The sequence below is a fragment of the Phyllostomus discolor genome, chromosome 6 (genome assembly GCF_004126475.2).
Source record: "Phyllostomus discolor isolate MPI-MPIP mPhyDis1 chromosome 6, mPhyDis1.pri.v3, whole genome shotgun sequence".
NCBI classification, from domain to species: Eukaryota; Metazoa; Chordata; class Mammalia; order Chiroptera; family Phyllostomidae; genus Phyllostomus; species Phyllostomus discolor.
The window spans coordinates 52659055-52679168 of NC_040908.2; the positions used below are offsets into that span (position 1 = coordinate 52659055).

The 20114-nt window shown below is 37.0% G+C and overlaps 1 protein-coding gene across 4 annotated transcripts in view; it reads right to left on the bottom strand.

Moving 5' to 3' along the window:
- GCFC2 (GC-rich sequence DNA-binding factor 2) overlaps window positions 1-19288 on the bottom strand; it is a 36525-nt gene extending 17237 nt beyond the window's left edge. Inside the window, exons 1-11 of one of the 4 annotated variants that reach the window (XM_036028209.1) lie at window positions 18928-19285; window positions 14800-14928; window positions 9902-10126; window positions 8877-8974; window positions 8078-8196; window positions 6741-6927; window positions 4997-5120; window positions 4007-4088; window positions 3365-3477; window positions 2432-2631; window positions 627-777 (exon numbers count right to left, since the gene is read on the bottom strand). In XM_036028209.1, coding sequence (XP_035884102.1) covers window positions 627-777; window positions 2432-2631; window positions 3365-3477; window positions 4007-4088; window positions 4997-5120; window positions 6741-6927; window positions 8078-8196; window positions 8877-8974; window positions 9902-10126; window positions 14800-14928; window positions 18928-19225 — 1726 coding nt within the window. In that variant the 5' untranslated portion in view covers window positions 19226-19285. Of the gene's footprint in view, window positions 1-626; window positions 778-2431; window positions 2632-3364; window positions 3478-3970; window positions 4089-4996; window positions 5121-6740; window positions 6928-8077; window positions 8197-8876; window positions 8975-9901; window positions 10127-14799; window positions 14929-18927 lie in introns of those variants that run through there. The other 3 variants (XM_036028210.1, XM_036028211.1, XM_036028212.1) reach the window with 3 other exon arrangements.
- Between the last annotated feature and the right edge of the window lie 826 nt (window positions 19289-20114).

A 20114-nucleotide genomic window follows, 5' to 3' on the forward strand; every position in this document is an offset into this window, starting at 1 on the left:
TAATACAGCTGGTTAAAAGTAGCAACTTCCTAATACACCTCATGATCACACAGCAAGTTACAATGAGAAAAAACTTGGTCAAGGTGGCTGAGAAGCAATACAAAACTGACTGCTTCATCTTTTAGGAGTTATGCAAACTGTGCTGTCAGAATCCATTCTCAGTGACAGAGATCCTCTCCAAGTACAGCTTCAGGTAAAACACCTCTTTACACTGAAGCACAAGCATCAGTGCAAGTGCTTCTGATTGCCAGGGGCGGAAGTAAGGAAACGGCAGTAGTATCTTGTTTAAAGAGAGAAGAAATAAGGAGAAGAAATGTAAGGGGACAAGTTAAGGAAAAGAAAAAATACAGTAGTAAGGACAGAAGTGTGCCACTAATAAATGATCTAGAGGTTATAAAAGTAACACTAATGTCACAAATGCTAAAGGCAAAAGGTTATCAATGGTTTGATAGCAAATCAAATGCACAAACAAGCATTTTTTAACCAGCTTAAATTATGACATCTGTTAATTTTTACTGCATATTACATTTTCTTGTATTCAAAAACTTCTGTGACTGTAACAGAAAGTAGTGATCTTACACTCTGCTCTGGAAGAATTTAATTATATCAAGATTATAAACACACACCTGTAAGTCGAGGAATAATTGTTTTGTTGATGACGGTAGATAAGATTTTCTTATCAGAACTATCTTCCTTCTTTGAATCTTCCATACTCTTATCCATAAATTCTTCTATAGATGTGAACCATGACATCTGTTTTAAACCTATGGAATCAAACTTATAAATACAATTACCAAAGTTATAAATAAATTCTTAAACATTAGTTTATTTTTAAATGGCTAGCTTTTCCAGTAACCACCAGAGTTTTCTGAGGATCAAAGGAGAAGAATTTTGTACTTTAACTCCATATATACAGCACCAAACCCCAAAGCTACATAGGGTGACATGACTAAGACAGGACATCTATGCAATATGGATGCCTTTCGTATGTCCTTTTGTATGACAATTACTCTAAAAGTACCCACTGTATGTTCAGAGCTGACCACACTGCTAGCACCATTAGGAGCAAAATACATATTTATAAGAATAACACTTATTCTTATTTATAAAAATTTATTCACCTCACGCAAAATTCACTTCTGGCTCTCTCAACTCTCACAGGCTCAAATGTGTATTCTGCATGGGATTTAGCTTACTAGGCAAATAGCAAATGGCTGATTATTACTTGTTGAATGAATAAATGAACAGATCTCTGCTAGGCATTACAGAGTACTCCATTCAGCTTGAGTGGCTAACAGCTAGACTGCTGTCCCACTAGCTACCTACCACTTTCTTAGAGATAAACTTGGTTCCTCTACTATGCAGACTATATGGCCTTGAACCTAACACAGAGCCAACAGGCATGCATGACTAGGGCAGATAAAGATAGAACATGGCTCTATCCTTCACTTTGTTAAATCTTGACCTTCAGCTCTCCTCTCTTCCTAGAATTTCATGATCTCATTGTTGTTTGCTTACTAGGCATACCTAGATGGAAATCCTGTTATCATTTCATTATCTATAAAGTGTAACTTCTTTCAAAACCCTTTCCCTATCTGAAAAGTCCCTACTGCTATTAATGGAACTAGCATTATTCTAATAACCCACACTCCAAACTTTGTGATCACGTTTGGATGTGGGGTTTTTAGTATTTTATGGTTTCTTGTTTCATTATGCCCCTGTAATCAGCTCTTTTTCTCTTTCCATTGTCCCTATCACCCTGTGTAAGGAATTCATCACTCAGGACTTGGGCTACAGCAAATCCTTCCAGTATATATCTTTACCTTTTATTTTCCCTCTAAGTTAGTCTTCTGCTAGGATTTCTAAAACCTTACTTTCATCACATCACTCTTCCCATTATTAACCAAAAACAAGTTCTAATCTGTTAATTTAGGATCTGAACATCTGTGCAGTATCTAGCTCCTGAACTCTATTTTTCCCTGTGCACCTTTATGAAATACCTTTTTTTCTCTCTCCCCTCCCGTTAAATCCTATGTACCTTTAAAATCCCCATTAACATTCTTCCTCCTTAATGCAGTAGCTTTACTAACCATCTATTTCTAATAAGTCATCTGCAACTTCAGAACTCCTGGTACCTTTGTCGATTTCCCAAGACTGGAGAATTCTTAAGGCTTAATATTACCTTTACTTTTCAGTGATCTTAAACTTACTTATCAAAGAACAAACTTAAAAAAAAATAGTGTTTCTTTTAATAGAGTTTAGTGCCCCTCAGCCTCAAAAATAAAGTGCAAACCAAGATGGCTGTAGACTATTACACCAAAGCACCAATTATCAACTCCAATTCTAAAGGCCAGGTACCAGGTATTTTACAGCTAACCTGATAACAAGAGAATTTAATAACTGATATGATCAGGTTTATTTTCTCAAATACCTTAAGAGGATTCCAGTCAATCAACTGAACTCGTATCAGCGGATTTAAAAGCTTTGGTATGCATAAACCAATAAAAGCTTCATAGTAAGAATCAGGAAACTTTTCTCGCCATTGTTGAAATTTTAACAAAATATTCTGGATATTACAAAAATCATCATGTACATCTTCAAAAATCTTCTTATGATCCTGTAAAATGTCACCTGTGAATAAAATGAGTCTTTGTTATAATGCATTTTAAGTGTGCTTCCTATAAACAGACATATAAACCATGTAATCAATTGAGTTAAAAACTTTCCTAATTTATATTAACATATAAATTAATTTTTATTAAAAACCCCTTTAGTAATAATATCAACACTAATAAAATCTAACATTTACTGAGCCCCCGCTATATGCCAAAACATTACAAATATATTGTCTCATTCATCATAACTATCTTCCTTAAAAGGTAGGTGTCACTAGCCTACTTATTCACAGACAGTAAACAAGCAAACATCAGGTTTAGGGAGGTCAAGGAATCTATACAAGACCACACAGAACAGAGTCCTTCTTCAAACTCTGTAAAGCCCACAACTCTTTAAATCATATGTATTTTACCCTCTCATAATAGCCATTGTGGCATTATTTTAAGTTACAAGTCATAATATAGAAAGTATGTAGTGGAAAAATAAAACCAAAAATGTCCTTTATAACAAGAGATGAGAAGGGCTGAAGGAAAAAACAAACAAACTAAAAGATGCAGTAATAGAATGCTCTCCATTTTATCCAATTTTTTCAGAAGTAGGAGAAGCCTTAAAGGAAAAAAAAATGTGTCTTTTCCTGAAATTTCCCATCTATTTTCTGTAACTTATGTATTTAAGGACAATCACTGCAAAGCAATTCCCACCATTTCAATGCTTCACATAAAGATACGTTAGAAACTTGGTGGCTGACCTTGGCTTTTTTGGAAGTCAGTCATGTCAGCTGAAGACAGTTCATCATCACTGGATATCCCTTCCTGATGATCACAGTTCCCAGAAAGCGCCCTTGCTTGTCTTCTTTGTGTCCTGTATTTTGCAATAAACCAAAAATCAATTAAAAACAAATAGCTCCTGCTGAAAGTGAATGCTTTGAAACAGAAAAACTCATAATTTATATAAAATTCCCAGAAATACATTATTATTAGCACACATTTTATGTTAATATTTTTGACATTTTAGCTTCATTAATGTGAATTTGTGGTTCTCCCTCTTTATTCTTATAAGACAATCCCGTCTAGGACATTACAACTGGCTACCCAATTCTGAAGAATGGGTAACAGCACAGTCAGGACTGGCTTCTCCTTAGCAGTAGTTCCCAGCCAGATAAAGGCCATTTTACCTATTCCTTTGGACTAAACCAAATGCAAGTGTGTTTTTAAACCTTGCGGTTGAAGGTTTAAATTATATTAAGATTGTTAAACTATATTTTGGTTTTACATCATTCTCACAAATTAAATTGTTAGGTTACAGTTAATTATACCATACGGTTAACTATACTTAAGTAGTGAAAAATACTTGCTCAATGATGCTTTAAGTCTTCCCTTTATATAGGTACCTTCGAGATTCGATTTCCTCTAAAATCCGTTGAGTTTTTTCATCTATAGCTAAGCTTCCATTTGTTGATGTCTCAGCTTTGCCTAGTTTTCAAAAGAAATAAAGTATAACACTTTGAAAATAAAAGTTGTATCTCAGGTGTGTATACATATGTGTATATATATAAACATACATGTAATATACTTAAATTCTGTATTTCATCATGCAATGAAATTGCCATGTTGACTCCCTATCACAATATTAACAGACATCTAGTGTGCAAGCCTAAGAAAATGTACCTTGGCTGGACAATATAGTTCAGCACTTGATAACAGTAGCAAAATTCTACTATTAGGTTTCTTTCCCTTATATTCTTTTTTAGTAGTTTCACCAGTTTTTTGTCCCTGTAGCTAAATGCATACATTTGCATTATGAATGTTATTTCCTATTTTAGTATATACCATAAATTATGACCGACTAAACGCCACGTTTGAAAGTCATTTTGCTTTTGCTATCATCACCTACTTGACAATGGTCTTAGCACCTTCCCGATCCCCTCACACACCTTAACCAGAGGAAGACATCTCAGGAGGAAAAAAAAAAAAAAAGTGTGAGAACTAAAAGGCTGAATCCTAATCTTATATGAGATCTTACATATGATTCTACATTGAAATCAACCAGAATTTCTTTAACCTCTATAACAAATCTGTTATAGAGGGCTATGGAAACTTTATAAGTTAGATTTTTGATGCAGTATATGAATTTGTCTACTCATATAAAAATTGTCATTAAATGCACAGTTGTAATTTTTATTTTTTAGTCTCATGCCTAACTGAAGACATTTTAAAGCCCTAGCTCTAAATGTTTTGGGGTTTTTAGAAGGAAGTGGGTTAAAGGTTGATGGGAAAATATGCAAAAAACAATTTTTTAAATACAGGAATAAAATATTTTTATTCTCCAGCTGATAATTTAGCTTAATGAATAATCATATTGAAGATGAAAAAACACTAACGTGATAACTGCTGTAAATACGTTGATTCATGTTTTAATTCATCTTGCCTGCGTTTCATAAAGGTCATGGCTTGTTTTAAAAGGAGTGCATGCATGGATGATTCTATTTCTTGGATGTTGATAATCTGAAATACATATATAAGTAACATTTTGTAGGTCATCAGTAAAAACTAATAAAATGTAATATTTACACATCAGCACGTATAAATGCTCTATTTTCATATAAAGAAACGTTTTCATACTATCATATCTCAACTTAAAAAAACGCTGTGAGGAACAGACTTAGCCGCAAATACTTTCAATATTAATAATAAGCAGAAAATCAACTTACTAGAACAGCTATACATATCATAATAATGAAACCAAATGGGCTGAAGTTAGGAACATGGATAAGAAGAAGGCTTCTTCTTTGAGACAGAAGAGGAGGAAGAAATGATGGGTGCAACCATTCTTTATAGGCTGAGGGAGCAGACTGTGTGTGTGGGGGGTGGTGCTTGAGGAAACTGGTAAAATTACAGAAAGTGGAGCATGGAAGAGACCTGACAGGTAAGAAAGTTGTGAAGCAGAAATGCATGATTTTGATACTGGCATTCTTATACAAGTATTTCTGGGGTAATTTTCCCCACTTCAATGTGGGGATGTTCCATACCTGCATCAATGTGCAGGCCTGCAAAACTTTTAACAGTGTACTTCTTCAAGGGTGAATGATGAAAATTACATTGTAATAAATACTTTAAAGTAGTGACATTAAAAGGTAGTCAACTTAGCCCTGGCTGGCGTAGCTCAGTGGATTGAGCATGGGCTGGGAACCAAAGTGTCCCAGGTTCGATTCCCAGCTAGGGTACATTCCTGGGTTGCAGGCCATAACCCCCAGCAACTGCACATTGATGTTTCTCTTCTCTCTCTGTCTCTCTCTCTCTCTCCCCCCCTTCCCTCCCTAAAAATAAATAAATAAAATCTTTAAAAAAAAAAAGGTAGTCAACTTAAAACAATAGTAAATTAAAAAGTAATGCAGAAAATAGAGTATATTTCTAAAATGGTTAAAAAAAAGGAACTCAGGACCGTAATGAATGGACTTAGAATGTGTAAAACCCCCCAGAAGCCATAAAGGGAAAAAATAATTCAAAAATCTGATTAACACAAAAATTTCAAAACTTGTGAATGTCAAAAAGCCATCACAAACAAAACCAGAAGACAAAATAAATTGGAAAGTTTATCTATGCCAAGTAGGATAAAGCATTAAAAACTAAAACAATAAAAAACTTCATAATGTAGAGGCAGAAAAACAAGAAAAAAGGAAAAAAATTGCTGTTATGAACCAAAAAGATAAGTGGGTAAAGAAGAAAAACAACTCAAAAGAAAAATGACATGTATTAACAAAACAAAGGGTTTGCCTGAGATTGAAATAAATATGTAAAAATAATAAGCTTTTTTTAAGTATAGTAAAACTAAAAATAAAATATACAATCTTTCTGGAGGATAGTTTAATGTTTCATAAGCCTTAAAAATACCTAGGCCCTTTGACTTAATAATTCATTTTCTAGGAATTTCTCTCAAGCAGAAGACTTTATAATACCCTGTAATATCAACCAGTAAGGGAATACTTAATATTTCAGTATATAAAAATGGGTAGGAAAAACACTAGAGGGAAATATTCAATTACAGGAGTTAGGCTTTTCATACATCACATGGAAAAGAAATTTCTCTATAAAAAATAAATAATACAAATCTTTACAGCCATGTACCTTTTCATTAAGGCAGTCAATTAAATTTTCCACATAAATTTTCATGCCTTTATAGAATTTAATATTTAGAGCTTGCTCTGATGAATTCTCTAGGTTCTGGATGGCACTCTTTGAGCTCTTGACATCTTCTATGTATTTCTCATACTCCCTCAGGTGTGAGCGGTGCGTATCTTGTAGCAACGTTAATCTATATAAATAAAAGATAAACATGGATTTGTTTTTCAAACTCTCTTTTCTACTGTAGTAAGTAGCACTCTGATGAAAGTTTTTTCAAAGCTACCTTACAGAGAGCACCAAGGAAACCGACAACCACATAAACCTGGGCTTAAGAAACTTCACAAAGGAGAACAACACAAAGAAAGTGGCTCAAAGGGAAAAGCAGGGAAGGACACTGAGAGGTTCCAGGTGCTCAGGCTAATCATAGGGTAGTTTCAGTCCTTTCCTACCTTTCCCTTAGCATGAAATTCTGAATTGTATGCAATACTAGATGTAATAGCTGTAATTCTAACTCTTCTCGTTTCCTCATCCCCGAATCCCTTGCAACTACCATTCCATTCCCTGTTTCTAGAGTCTGACTGCTTTAGATACCTCATATAAGTAGAATAATGTGGCATTGATCTCGCCATGACTGGCTTATTTCACTTAGTCCTCAAGGCTCATCCCTATTGGATTTCCCTTCCTTTTTTAGGGAGATAATACTCCATTGTGTATAAATACCACATTTTCTTTATCCATTCAATTGTTGATGAATATTTTGGTTACTTCCACTTTTATGTTATCACAGTTAAGGCCTGTAGTTACATTTTTCTCTCTATTACAAGCAGTGCTGGCTTATGGGAGAGGCTAATGCAGTCGAAGGAATGGTTTTTCCTACCCATTACAGTGTGGCTATTCTTGACTTTGAGATTGCCTGGGATACTGTGACTTTCTAATGGGTTTCTGGAGTTCTCCTAAAGGCTTTTAAACATATATTGTTTTTAAGTTGGTATCTCTGTGACGGAATGAGGTCTAGGGTTTTATACTCTGGCATTTTGCTGTCATCACTCCCAACATATTATTTTAAAAAATTAACAACTATTTAACATTGCAGATAAATGCTTATAAAAACATTAAGTTCAAAAATTGCAGAATTTTATATTTATGGATTTTAACCATGTAATATACACCTATTTTAAAGACCACAAAGATATATAAGAAAGAAAATCAGTTTTGTTAGTGATGCTTTTTCTAAAATCTGTTTAATATATTAATAGTTTTAAAGATTATATAGTTAGTGCTAATTTTTTCACTGTTAAATATCTAGGATAAATGTAAATTTTAATATGAATATTACTTACCTAGTATTTAATTGCTTCTTTATAACTTCTAAATTTACTGGTGGGAATGAAATGGAAGTATCAAACTTCTTCACTGTTTGAAAATCACTACTGTAGGAAGAAAGATCTATGTCTCTTCCCTAAAAATAATATAAAAATTAGTGTTGCTTTCAACATTCATTAATCTCACAATTATTAATAGCATAAAAGTAGATTATATACTTGAAGATTTCATCAGCTCCAAATTCCATGACATTGACATTTTTCCTAATTACAATAAAATATTTTCAAAACTCTTAGTTTTAAAATTTAGAACTTTAATGTGCAAGAGGCAAATTACAAAATCTTATTTTTCCCAACGTTTGGTTCTGAGTGTATTTTAAAGCTGGTTTTGTTCCTGTGGACAAAAAAGGGAGCCACACAGTAAACCTGACATGCTCACGGGAAGCCTGCACGGCGGCCTCACAAACACAGAGGCCAAAGTAACCACACAGGGCGGTCTGAAGTTAAAACTTCCTAACTAAGAGCAGTTCATGGCGGGTAGCATGTCCTACGGTGGTGTTTTTCCCTAACAAAGGTAAATCTTCACCTAAATTGAGCATTTCATCTTTTTGCATCTAAGATAACCTGTCTTTGGAATATCAGAGTAATTTCCTTTTTTTCTGGACCTCTCAAAACACAACCATCTTGCCAGAGCAGAGACCACAAATTCCCTCATTGGTCAGAGAATCAACGTCTCTTGCTTTAAGCCATCCCGGTTGTGGCAATTTGTTAGAGCTGTCACAGCAAACTAATCCACATGATGTAAGGGAATTGTTACCTCTGTCATTTTAACTGCCTTCCTCATTTGCTGCTGTTCCCAAATATCCTGATTTTCATCTTCCTGACTTTCTTCACTTGTTCCTTCACTTCTGGTTGCTAGAAAAAAAAACAACAAAAAGCAGTTATGTAGAAATATTCAATACCTTTCCCTTTTTAATACAGTAGCTAACATTTTTGAGAGACTTACAATGTGCTGGCTTAGCAGTTTTTTGCTGGTGTTAACTTATTCTTCACAATAATTCTGGGAATAGGTCCCTATAATCACCCTCATTTTATAAATGAGGAAACTCAGACTTTAAAAGTTAAATAACTTGCTTGAGGATGTACTGCAGCTGGGAATCAAACCCATCAATCCAACTCCAGAAACTGCATTTGTCACTAAACTGTCCCACTCAAAACACTATAGACTCATTGAAAAGATTGGAAAAAAAGAAATATTTGGCTTCCCTTATCAGAGTTTCTGAATTCTACTTGAGAATCTAAATATTTAAAAATAATTTTGGGGTTATAAGGAACCAAATCTCATTCTGCAATAATACTATTTGAAGTGACAAAAATACTACTAAAAATAGTTTAAAAATGAGAATTGTGAAAACAGTTTTTTGAGAGCTAAAGATTATGGGTTGAGGAAATCTTTTATTATAGCAGGGAAGATTTCAATACCTGACACCTAAAATCCCTGTAGATGCTTCCATGTTAAAAAAAAAATCTTTATAAAGGTGACAGTAAGTTTTCAATATTAAAAATAAGACAGCGTGAAATTTTTTTTACCCAGCCAAAAACATGGAGTGGAAACTGGATAACAGTAAAAACATTACACATACCCTTTGATAACACTTTGATACAGACATGTCTTTTAGAGGCATAACGTCCTTGACCACATCGGTATTAAATAAAAATCAACTTTAATACCCTTTAGAATATGAGACACTACATGATGTTTTTATGGAAGTTTTACTATAATATTATATTCTAGCAAACAAGCCTTAAAGCTCATATATTGTAAGTAAATTAAATATGTACTTGTTTCTTCAGCCATTCTTTGTTTGAGTGTTTGGGGCTTTGGAGTAAACGGTATTCTCTTTTCATGGTCGTCAGGCTCACTCTCGGGATCTTCCTCACTGTTTCCCTTCATATCAGAGATGGTGGAAGGGTGTTTGACATCCAAAGAAATATAGTCCTTTCGGGCCCTGGCCAATTCACGTTTTCTGCGGGCTGCCTGAATGAAAGTTGCATCAGGGATATTCACTGAAAGAAATGGAAAGGAGGATATTGAAAACCAAGCACCAACAGAAATAAATATTCTTCATATTTACATTAAAAAATCATACCAGTTTTGTAATTTTTTATTTACTATTATGAATGCAAATGGCTTGATATCTTCATCAGTAATAGAAGAAAATTATTTGAGAAAAATTTTATTTATTAAAATTTATCTTTAAATGAATTGAATGAAGTATCAGATGAATGAGAGAATTAAAAGATAACAGCTTTTAACAGAGCTTTGTTTTATTTTTTCTTTATTTTATAGAGTATAAAACTTATTAATATGGACTCATCCAATTCAAAACAAGTTTCTTTGTGCATGATCTATCTAAACTGAAATGAATCTTTATGCTGTGGGAAGAAATGGTTTCTTAAGTAAAACACTAAGGTTAAACAAAATGGCAAGAGAAATTCTCACTATTTCAAGCATTTAAAAATATTAATTAGGGTATCTTCCCCCCATGGTCCGAATTCCTTCAAAAATAAATAGAAAAAATATCATATTGCTGGAGAGGCAGAAATGTTTCAATGTTTTAAAAAGATTTTACTTATTCATTTTAGAGAGAGGAAGGGAGATAGGGAGAGCAAGAGAGAGACAATGATTTGTTGTTCCACTTATTTACGCAATCATCGGTTGATTTTTGTACATATCCCACTCAGGACTGAACCTGCAACTTTGGTATAGCAGGACAATGCTCTAACCAACTGAGCTACCTGGCCAGGGCTAGAAATGTTCCAATTTTTGAAACAGAAAAAAAGAGATTTCAGAAATCACAGACCAATATATATTATAATTAGTACTAAGGAAATCAAAAAGTACTTGAATTAATTATGAAACAATAGGCGGCAATCGCTAGAAACCAATATATGTTCATCAAAAACAAGGAATATCTTCCTGGCTGGGTGGCTCAGTTGGTTGCAGTGTCATCCCTTGCACCAAAAGGATGTGGGTTCAATCCCTCCCTGGTCTGGGCACAAAAGGGAGGCAACTGATCAATGTTTTTCTCTCACATGGATGTGTCTCTCTGTACCCCTTCCTCTGGCTCTAGAATCAATGAACATACCCTCAGGCGAGGATTAAAAACAAAACAAACAAAACAAGGAATATCAAATCAAGTCATTTATTTTTTATAGATTAGTACTTATTCAGGACCATGATATAGGTCAGGTGTCTCTTCATCCTCCTGAAGTATTTAATGGTTGCAGCTGCATGCTTTCCTTGTGGGTAATGTTAAAATACGTGGGGAGAATTGCATAGTGCACCGGATTCTTAACTGCTGAAAACTACTCGGAAAAAAAATGTTGACTGTAATGGAATGCCAGAGGGTTCTACATTTTGTCTTATTTTAATGATTTTATTGTGATGTGACTACAAACAACATGACATCTTTAAAGCTGAGAAACAGCTGATATAACCTAAAGCAGAATTAAAATTCAAAACCATCACAACAGGTTACACTGGCACTTCTTGATGGTGGCTACACATTAATCACCTGGGGAGCTTGATAATCTGCTGGTATCCAGGCTCCCAGTCCAGAGATCCAGATTCAGTTGATCTGAGCCCATAGGGGATTTTAATGTGTAACCAGATTAAGATGATACACTTAGGTTTAATACCTAAGTGTATGAAAACAGAAACAGAAATACTTGAGTTGGAAGTGAGTCACCTGCAAATGACTCGGTAATATTTAGTTAATAAACCACAATGAAAGGACTTACTGGTGAGATACATTAAATCAGTGCTACATAAAGCAAATCCTCTTAAGCAACAATGAAGTAAAAACTTGTTGGGAACCGCCCTGCCTGGTTTCAGAAGCTGTTACCCCCGCTAAGGCTAAGGTTGAGGGAGTGACCTTGGACCGTAAGTCACTAAGGAGACAAGAGCTTATCTCCCAGGCAGGGGCGCTGCTTCTACTCCTTTTACTTCATCCATAACTGGCCCCCAATGCTTGGTTGGTTAGCCAATGACGGGTAAGATTCCCCAAAGGGGGGAGTGACCTAAGACAGGCACAATCACGTGGGAGGCCCCCAGGGAATGACTTTGGGGGCTACAGCAAAATGGGATGATGGACCCTTGCCCCTAAGTTTTGACAAAGCCTGAGTCCTCATTCTGTCTTCGAGAAGTCTCCTAATCTCGTGGCTGCCTTACTTCCCCTGCCTTTCTTAAGCCTAAAACAATACCTTAAGCCTGAAACAATGTAGGAGGGCGGTGCAGCCCTGTGCTGGAAAGGGCGGGTTCCCTGGGTGATCAGGCCTAAGAAAGAATATGTAAAATCCTGTGAAACCTGCTTTGTTTAGAATGCTCTCAATTAAATGAGAAGGGTCCAAGTAAGAAGTAAGTTTGTTCTTCAAAGTTTTACAGCTCTTTAGCTATCTGACCATGACTCAAAGAACCTCAGAGTTCTTTGTTATCTATTGTTTGATCCTTACTGCCTGACAATGATTAATGAGCTTTACCTGAATTCTTGTGCAAACGAACCCAATAAAAGGCCATTGAGGAAAAGGCTCTTGGCCCTTCTCCTTTGAGATATCCGCCACCTTTCCTCCCCAAGCAGATCATGTCTTGGTAGACTTATTCTCATCCGTGGTGGCTGGGGGTGCCCTGTGGGTGGAGCCCCCCTCAAAAACTCAAGAGAAAGAGTTCTCTATCCTGTCCTGTCCATAGCCAACATGTAGCTCAAGGGTTCCCACACAGCAGATGTTGGGCAAACATGTGACTAATTACTAAAGTAAGCATACTGCTTTATATTAATAAAAAATGTTTTTATAGCCCTGGCTGGCGTAGCTCAGTGGATTGAGCGCGGGCTGGGAACCAAAATGTCCCAGGTTCAATTCCCAGCCAGGGTACATGCCTGGGTTGCAGGCCATAACCCCCAGCAACCGCACATTGACGCCTCTCTCTCTCTATCTTCCTCCCTTCCCTCTCTAAAAATAAATAAATAAAATCTTAAAAAAATGCTTTTATAGATTTTTAACTCAGAAATAAATTTTACATCCTATTTAAGGAGTAGAGCTTAAATACCATACCCCATTGGTAACAAGTAGTCTCTGTAACACTGAACATCTCAAGACAAATATTCCATTACTGGATCATTCTAATAGTTCTATCATCTGAAAAAATAAATGTGCTCCTTCCACATACCAGTCCTTAAACTTATGTTCCCTCTACATCTTTTCTTCTCCAGAAAGAAAAAAGTGTTCCTCACAGGACAAGTTTTCAACTTTCGATCAGTGCTTCTCAAAGGGGCATTTGTGGAGAGATGATCCTTTACTGTGCTCAGCTGTCCTGCACCCTGCCAGACATTCACTGTCGCTTGCTCCTGGGCATTCCATGCCAGCAACACCTCAGTCATTGTAATTAAAACCTATCCCACACTTTCTAAACACTGCCTTCTTTCCTTGGGTGCTCAGTGCTGCAACACTCTACAATTACTGTCTTACTCTGTCTAATCCACCATCTTCTACAGCAGCACTGTTCAATATAGTAACCACTTGCCCTATGTGACTATTTAAATTTAATCAAATTAAAATCCAGTTCCTTAGTTGGTCTAGCCACATTTCAAGACCTCTATGGCCACATGTGGTTAGCAGCTAATGCACTGGATAGTGAAGATACAGAATTTTTACACCATCACAGAAAGTTCCACAGGATAGCACTGTAGCTAGAGTCTAGCCAGGGCTTCACTTGTCTACTAGGCTTCATCACTAAGTACCTGTCCCTTGTAAACCTGTATGAGGAAAAAAATTACAAGATCTACTAGTTCTTCCTATTTAATAAGTTAATAAAGCACTTTTAAAATATGTTAACAACTATATTTCAAATTCATTTGTTTCCCTTATAAAGTTATGTATTTTACTTATTTCCTCAGAAGTGGTTTTAGGTTTCATGAGACTGAAAAAGAGCACAGAACAACTTATGAACCCCTGAGCTACAGTAAGAGGCATTTCGGGCTTTGTGTGCCATCAAGTCTCTGTTGATGTCTCAACTCTGCTGTGTAAAAGCAGCCTCAGAAAATATATAATTGAATGAGTGTGACTACAAAAACTTTTTTTATAAAAGCAGGTGGTGGGCTAGATTTGGCCCACAGGCAGTAATTTGCCAACCCCGGAACTGGACTGATTTTTCTAAAACGCAAAAACGGCCATGTCATTTAGTTATATAAAATTTTCAGTGGTTCCTCAAGCCCTATATTGCCTGGCTCCAATTTGTCTCTCTGCTTGCTTACTCTTCGTTCCTGTTCTTAAATGCCAACTAAATATTTTCAGTCCAACAACTATTTTTAGTTCCCTACACATACTATGTTATCTTTCCTAGAGTTTTATAAAAGCTACATCCTGTACCTCACACTTTCTCACTGACAAATTCTTACTGTCCTTGAGTTATGGGCGTGAATTACCCAATAAAGCACAGTGGTTAAGAACATAGGCTTTGGGGCAAAGTGACTGAGTTTGAATCTTAGTTGGGCCCCTTATAAACTGTCTGACCCTAGGTATGTTAGGTAATGGAAATGAACAGTCAGTATAGAAATTTGGACCATCATTAATACTAACTACTTGCCCCACACTTTACTAGAGTTTATGTTATTAAGATCACTGGTGTAGAAAAACAGTGATATTAGAAATAAAATTCTTAAAAAGCTTACAAAATTACCAACCTATTGATGAAAATTCTTCTTCCAGAGTGCTAGAGCTGTTGGAAGACGAACTCTGGTCATCCTTACTTCCTGAGGTAGGCTGTGGTCCATCCTCTTCATCTGTTGTTGAAAGATCAACTGTTCTGGATTCTAACAGAATATTTTTGAATATAACAAGAGAGAATCAAGATATTGGAATCAATAATTACAGTTCTGAGCAACACACGGCATATATATACTACGGTGTTCTAATTTTACTCCACATATGTAAAGTAGATACACAGACCTTTCTCCAACTTCCATTATTTCTAAAACCAATGGATGGTCTAAAAAATGTACCAAGATTCACCCTATTTGTACTATCAGTTTACCTAGTAAAATACTTCTTTGAATACGCAGAAAAAGAAAAAATATTTAATGCATATTTAGTATGTGTTAGGTATGTCGGAATCTGCTTTATCAGGATTATTCACATTTCTATAAAGTATCAATAAATGCTATCACTGAGGAGAACTTGTGTTTTCATCAGGATTCAAGAGGCTAAATAACATGGTCTGATGCTACAATGTTAACAACTGGGTAAGCAGGGCTCGCAACAGAAAGTTCACCTAACTCTGGAATGTAGGCTCTTTTTATATTATATCATATTTCAATGGCTGGTGGCAAGAATTACTGTAATGAGCCCTGTAGTCTCAAATCAATTATGGATCTATTTTCATTATGTGATTTTGGGAAGGACACTTAGTCTGTCAATTAACCTATTAAACAAAGATAGCATTAAGAGATTAACACCCAAAAAGGTGTTGTGAGAATTAAATGAGCAAAATATAAAGGAATTCCTGATAATTGCCAAGAAAGGATATGTTAATTCACAATTGTTTTGTCATTTTTATTAATAATCTTACCATTTAAGATTACATAAATAGTACTCTTTGTTTTAAAAACTTTCCTTAATTAGACCTAGATATAATTAAGAAAAAAGTTTGCAGTAAGATCAAACCTAAAAGACAAAGGAATATAGTTGCAGCTTATATCTTTCTAGTCATTGCTACTTATGACAACTCCTCTTCATGTTCAAGGCTGACGAACAGCAGAGCAGTGGTTCTCATAGGATAGTACATCAATAGACAGGGGTCCTTGGGACCCTCTCAGAGGGTCTGTCAAGTCAGAATTACTTTCATCACAATATTAACATTTTACTAGTCCTTTTTGCTCTGATGATATTCATATAATGAAGCAAAAGCGGTGGTGATTAAAACTGCTGGCCTCTTAGTACAATTCCAGACAGCGACACCAATCTAAAGGAGCAGCCGTTGTGTACTACACTGCCATGCACTGGCAGGGGAAAACAAAAAGTTTCACTTGTAGTCCTTAATAAAGCAATAAAAATGATTAATTTCATTAAATCTTGACCCTTAAAAATCTTTTTAGTAATCTGGGGAACAAAATGGGAACATACACAAAGCAGTTCTCGGATGTACTGCAATAATGCAATGGCTGCCTCAAGGAAAAGCATCTGGGTGATGAGCTGTGCGTTGCAGCAGCCACTGGCTTCCAGAAGGAACGCCCGTTTACTCCAACAACTGACAAACTCTAGTTACACAGACACGGACAGCTGAATATATCAAACATTTTCACAAAAGTGAGCAAAGTTGTGCCTATCACTTCAGAAATTAAGAGATTTCATGTGAAAACTAGAATTTTAGAAAACTGACTGATTATATCAGAAGTAACATTAATGGATTTTTTTTTATATGGGGTCATAAAAAATACCAATATTTGCAAGATCTGCAAACTCGGTGAACCAATACTTTCCAAATAGTCAAACATGTTACCAATCATGCATGGGTAAAGAGATCCATTCAAAAAGCAAAATACACCAGTGTATTTTAATGTAATGAGGTACAAAAAAATTGATAGTTTTACTTTTTATGTTGCAAACTAACCTTTACAAAAAATTTTACCTGAGCTGTTGTAACAGTAAATCAAAACACTCTCAATGATTTTAAAAAGGCTATTAAGTACTCCTGTCAATCACCTATTTGTGATTTTCTTTACATACTGCAAATGAAATTATGTATCACGACAGACTGAATGCAGAAGCAGCTTTGAGAATTGAGCTGCTTTCTGTTAAGTCACACACTAAAAAGATCTGCAAACTGAAAATAATGCCACTCTTAGTATTTTTTGGAAAATAGTTATTTTTCACAAAAATGTTACTTATCCTTATGTTGTAATGGATTAATTTATAAAATGAATTAAAATTTACCCTAATTTTTAATATGGTAAATATTAACTGAAATAATCCACCAAAGATTGTTGGGACCCTCAATTATTTTTAAGAGTATAAAGGGATGAGTAAGACCAAAATGTTTAAGGACCACTTTTTTTTTTTAAAATTTAAAGAAGGCCAGAGAAAAGGCAACTCTTGGTCTCACTTCTCCCTACTCAAGTTTAACCAGGATAGTAAGAAGCTAGGAAAATTCCTTGGAAAGTGGAGAAAAACGGAGACAAATAGTTAAACAAGACCAAGCATTAACAGTCTGCTAATAAATGGTGAGATCTTATCTTCTTTGACCAAGGACACTTAGGAGCAGATGGTTTATACCTGTCCTCCACAACCATAGAGTGAGTAACTAAAATCATTCTGGTCAGGGAGACAGATAACAGAGACCCAGTTAGTGCCAGTAGTGCCAGCCAAACCCCAGACCAAATGAAGTAGGGGGAATAAATTAGCCAGACAAATCCAAGTAAAGCAGTGAAACTGACTAGACAGTGATCCCAAACTCCCCTATCAGCTCATTTTGATCCATCAGCCTATCAAAAGACACACCTGGAAAGCTTTTGAATATTCTATTAAGACTCTCCCCTGAAACCTGCCCTAAAGCTCCTACCTTGAGAAAACAGATAAAAATTCTTAAGACAATGGACCCAATGGTGCTTTCTCCAGCATGCTTGCACACCTCTCCCTACCTCTTTCTTCAAAGTATACTTTTGTTCTCTTTATCCCAAGCTCTAAGGGTCCCCATGAGACTCGCAACCAGGGGAGAAGTGGGCAGAGGCAGCTTGTCCCAAGCCAGTCCCCTGAACCTGTGTCTAAGGCCTCTCCTTTTGCCTCTGTAACTTGTTCCCTGAGTGCACGCAGCCCAGCGTGGCTCACTTCTGTCACTGTGACTTCCTTATGTAAGGTCCATACTCACTACTGTTGCTGTGGCCTTGCCTCTTCTATCTGAAGTCTTTCCTTTGCTTCCCTGTCCCCAGCTTTAATAAAGGTGCTCTCAGAACCACCTGGACTCCTGCCATGAAACCTTTCCTACAAGAAGTCGAGAACCCACACATTCCAGACTGGGCAGGCAGGGGCAGACCTGCATTGGCCCCCCTCCCTTTCCAGTGACAAGATGACTACATGGAGTATAAAAATAAAAAGTTACAGAAATTTAGAAAAGACAGTAAGAAATCACCAAAATACTTGGACTAAAAATAGTGGAGAAAATTTTTTTTACCTTAAGACTAACCAAAAACTGTATTCTTATCAAGTCCCAATTCACACTAGAATACATTCTATGCAAACAAATTTATGCTGCTTGAATCCAGTATTTCACAAGGTAAAGGTATTTTGAAACTACTACTACTACTACTACTACTATTTAATGACTTTATTGCACCTTTATTGATAGTGTTGTCAATGCTACTTAGTGACATATAGCTACTTTTATCTCAATCTCCCCAAATAACTGGAGAAAAAGAAAACAGGTTAAAGAAAATGTCTCGAGCCTGCCACCTGCATTCTTCTAATCTAATATTCTGGTTGAGTATTTTCTAGAAAAATAATTGAGTACGTTTCCAAAAGGCACATATAACTCTCGTCTACCTAAGGGTGTTAGAAAAAAACATCAAGCACTGCACCAAAGCTGTAACTGGTGATGGTTCATCCGTCAAGATGAGCCCCCAAGCCCTACAAGATTCCTTCTACTCCCACAAGCAGCCTCCTGAAGATTTGGGAAGCAGACAAGTGCTCGCAGGCACTTGTCTTGCTTACTATCTCCACTATTGACCATTGCTGGTGGTCAGCAGAGGGGTGCAGAAATCTTGAGAGTATCCCGCGGGCCTCTTCCCGCTCTGCCCCTACCGCGTCACCTGGGCGCCCACCTTGCTGTTCCAAGTCACCTGGAGCGCTCAAGCCGCCGTCCGCGTGGGGAGCCGCTTGGGCAGCCCGCCGGGAACTCGCCCAGACCCGGCCCCGGCCCCGGCCCCGAGAGCCCCGGCCCCGAAGGGGCCGTCCCGCTGCCTCTGCGCGACCCCCTGCAGAAGTAGGTCCTTCGTCCTCAGGGCCGGGGGCTGCCTGCTCCTCCAGCACCCTAGGTCCAGCAGATGGCTCCTCGGCGCCATCGCTGTCACTAGAGTCGGCTCGGCGCTGCCGGAAAGTCCTTTTCGGCTTGTGAGCCATGGTGTAGACCTGGGCGCTGTGCTCACGATCTCTTCCGGAGCAGCCAACCCGGCTCAGTGACGTCCATTCGGAGCGCGCTCCCGACCCCGCCGGGCAGCTGCTTGCGCGCGCCCGTCCCGCGCCCGAAGACTACTGCTTCGTAGTACGCATGCGTACCTTGTCTAGGAGTAGGTTGACCTCCAAGTCCGGGAATACAAAATGTTCCCTCTGGAAGGGCAGCTTGTGCAGATAGTGCAGGGAGATTCACCCAGGCTTCTCGTACTTAGAGCCACGGAGAGCAGCACTCACAGGCTCTCCTTCTGCAAACACTGTCTTGGAATCGCCGTGCCCGCGCCCTGGACTGGAACTGAATCTGCTGTTCTCTACTTATTGGAAGAAGTCAAGTTCTCTCTAACCAAGAATTCAAACAAACAAAAACAAACGAACAAACAAACAAAAAGGAGTGTGTGTTGTATGTGTATTGCTTCTGAAAGCTAAACAGTAAAATCTACACATAAACAATAGGGGCACAAATAAGTAAAAATCAAATGGTTGCATCCAGGCTTCACAGCTTCAGCAGAACCTGGTTAAATGCTTTGGTCCACACGAAAAAAGTGTATCTAAGAAAAGGGGGTGTTTAGAAAGATGCGCTTGAAAAATGTTTGAAATGCCTCCCGGGGTTACACATGGAACGAGGAAAAGAGCAGCCAGAGAGAAAGAATTGTATTTCCCCAAGCAGCCTTTCTGGGCACCCCAAATCATCACTACTTATATTATTTGTACTTTCTCATGAATACACTAGGAATTTTTTCTCACATGAGAGCAAGGATAATGCAACATCTCTTATTAGACCCATACCATACTCACTTATAATACTTATTATATCAATTCCTATTAGGAAGCCTCACAT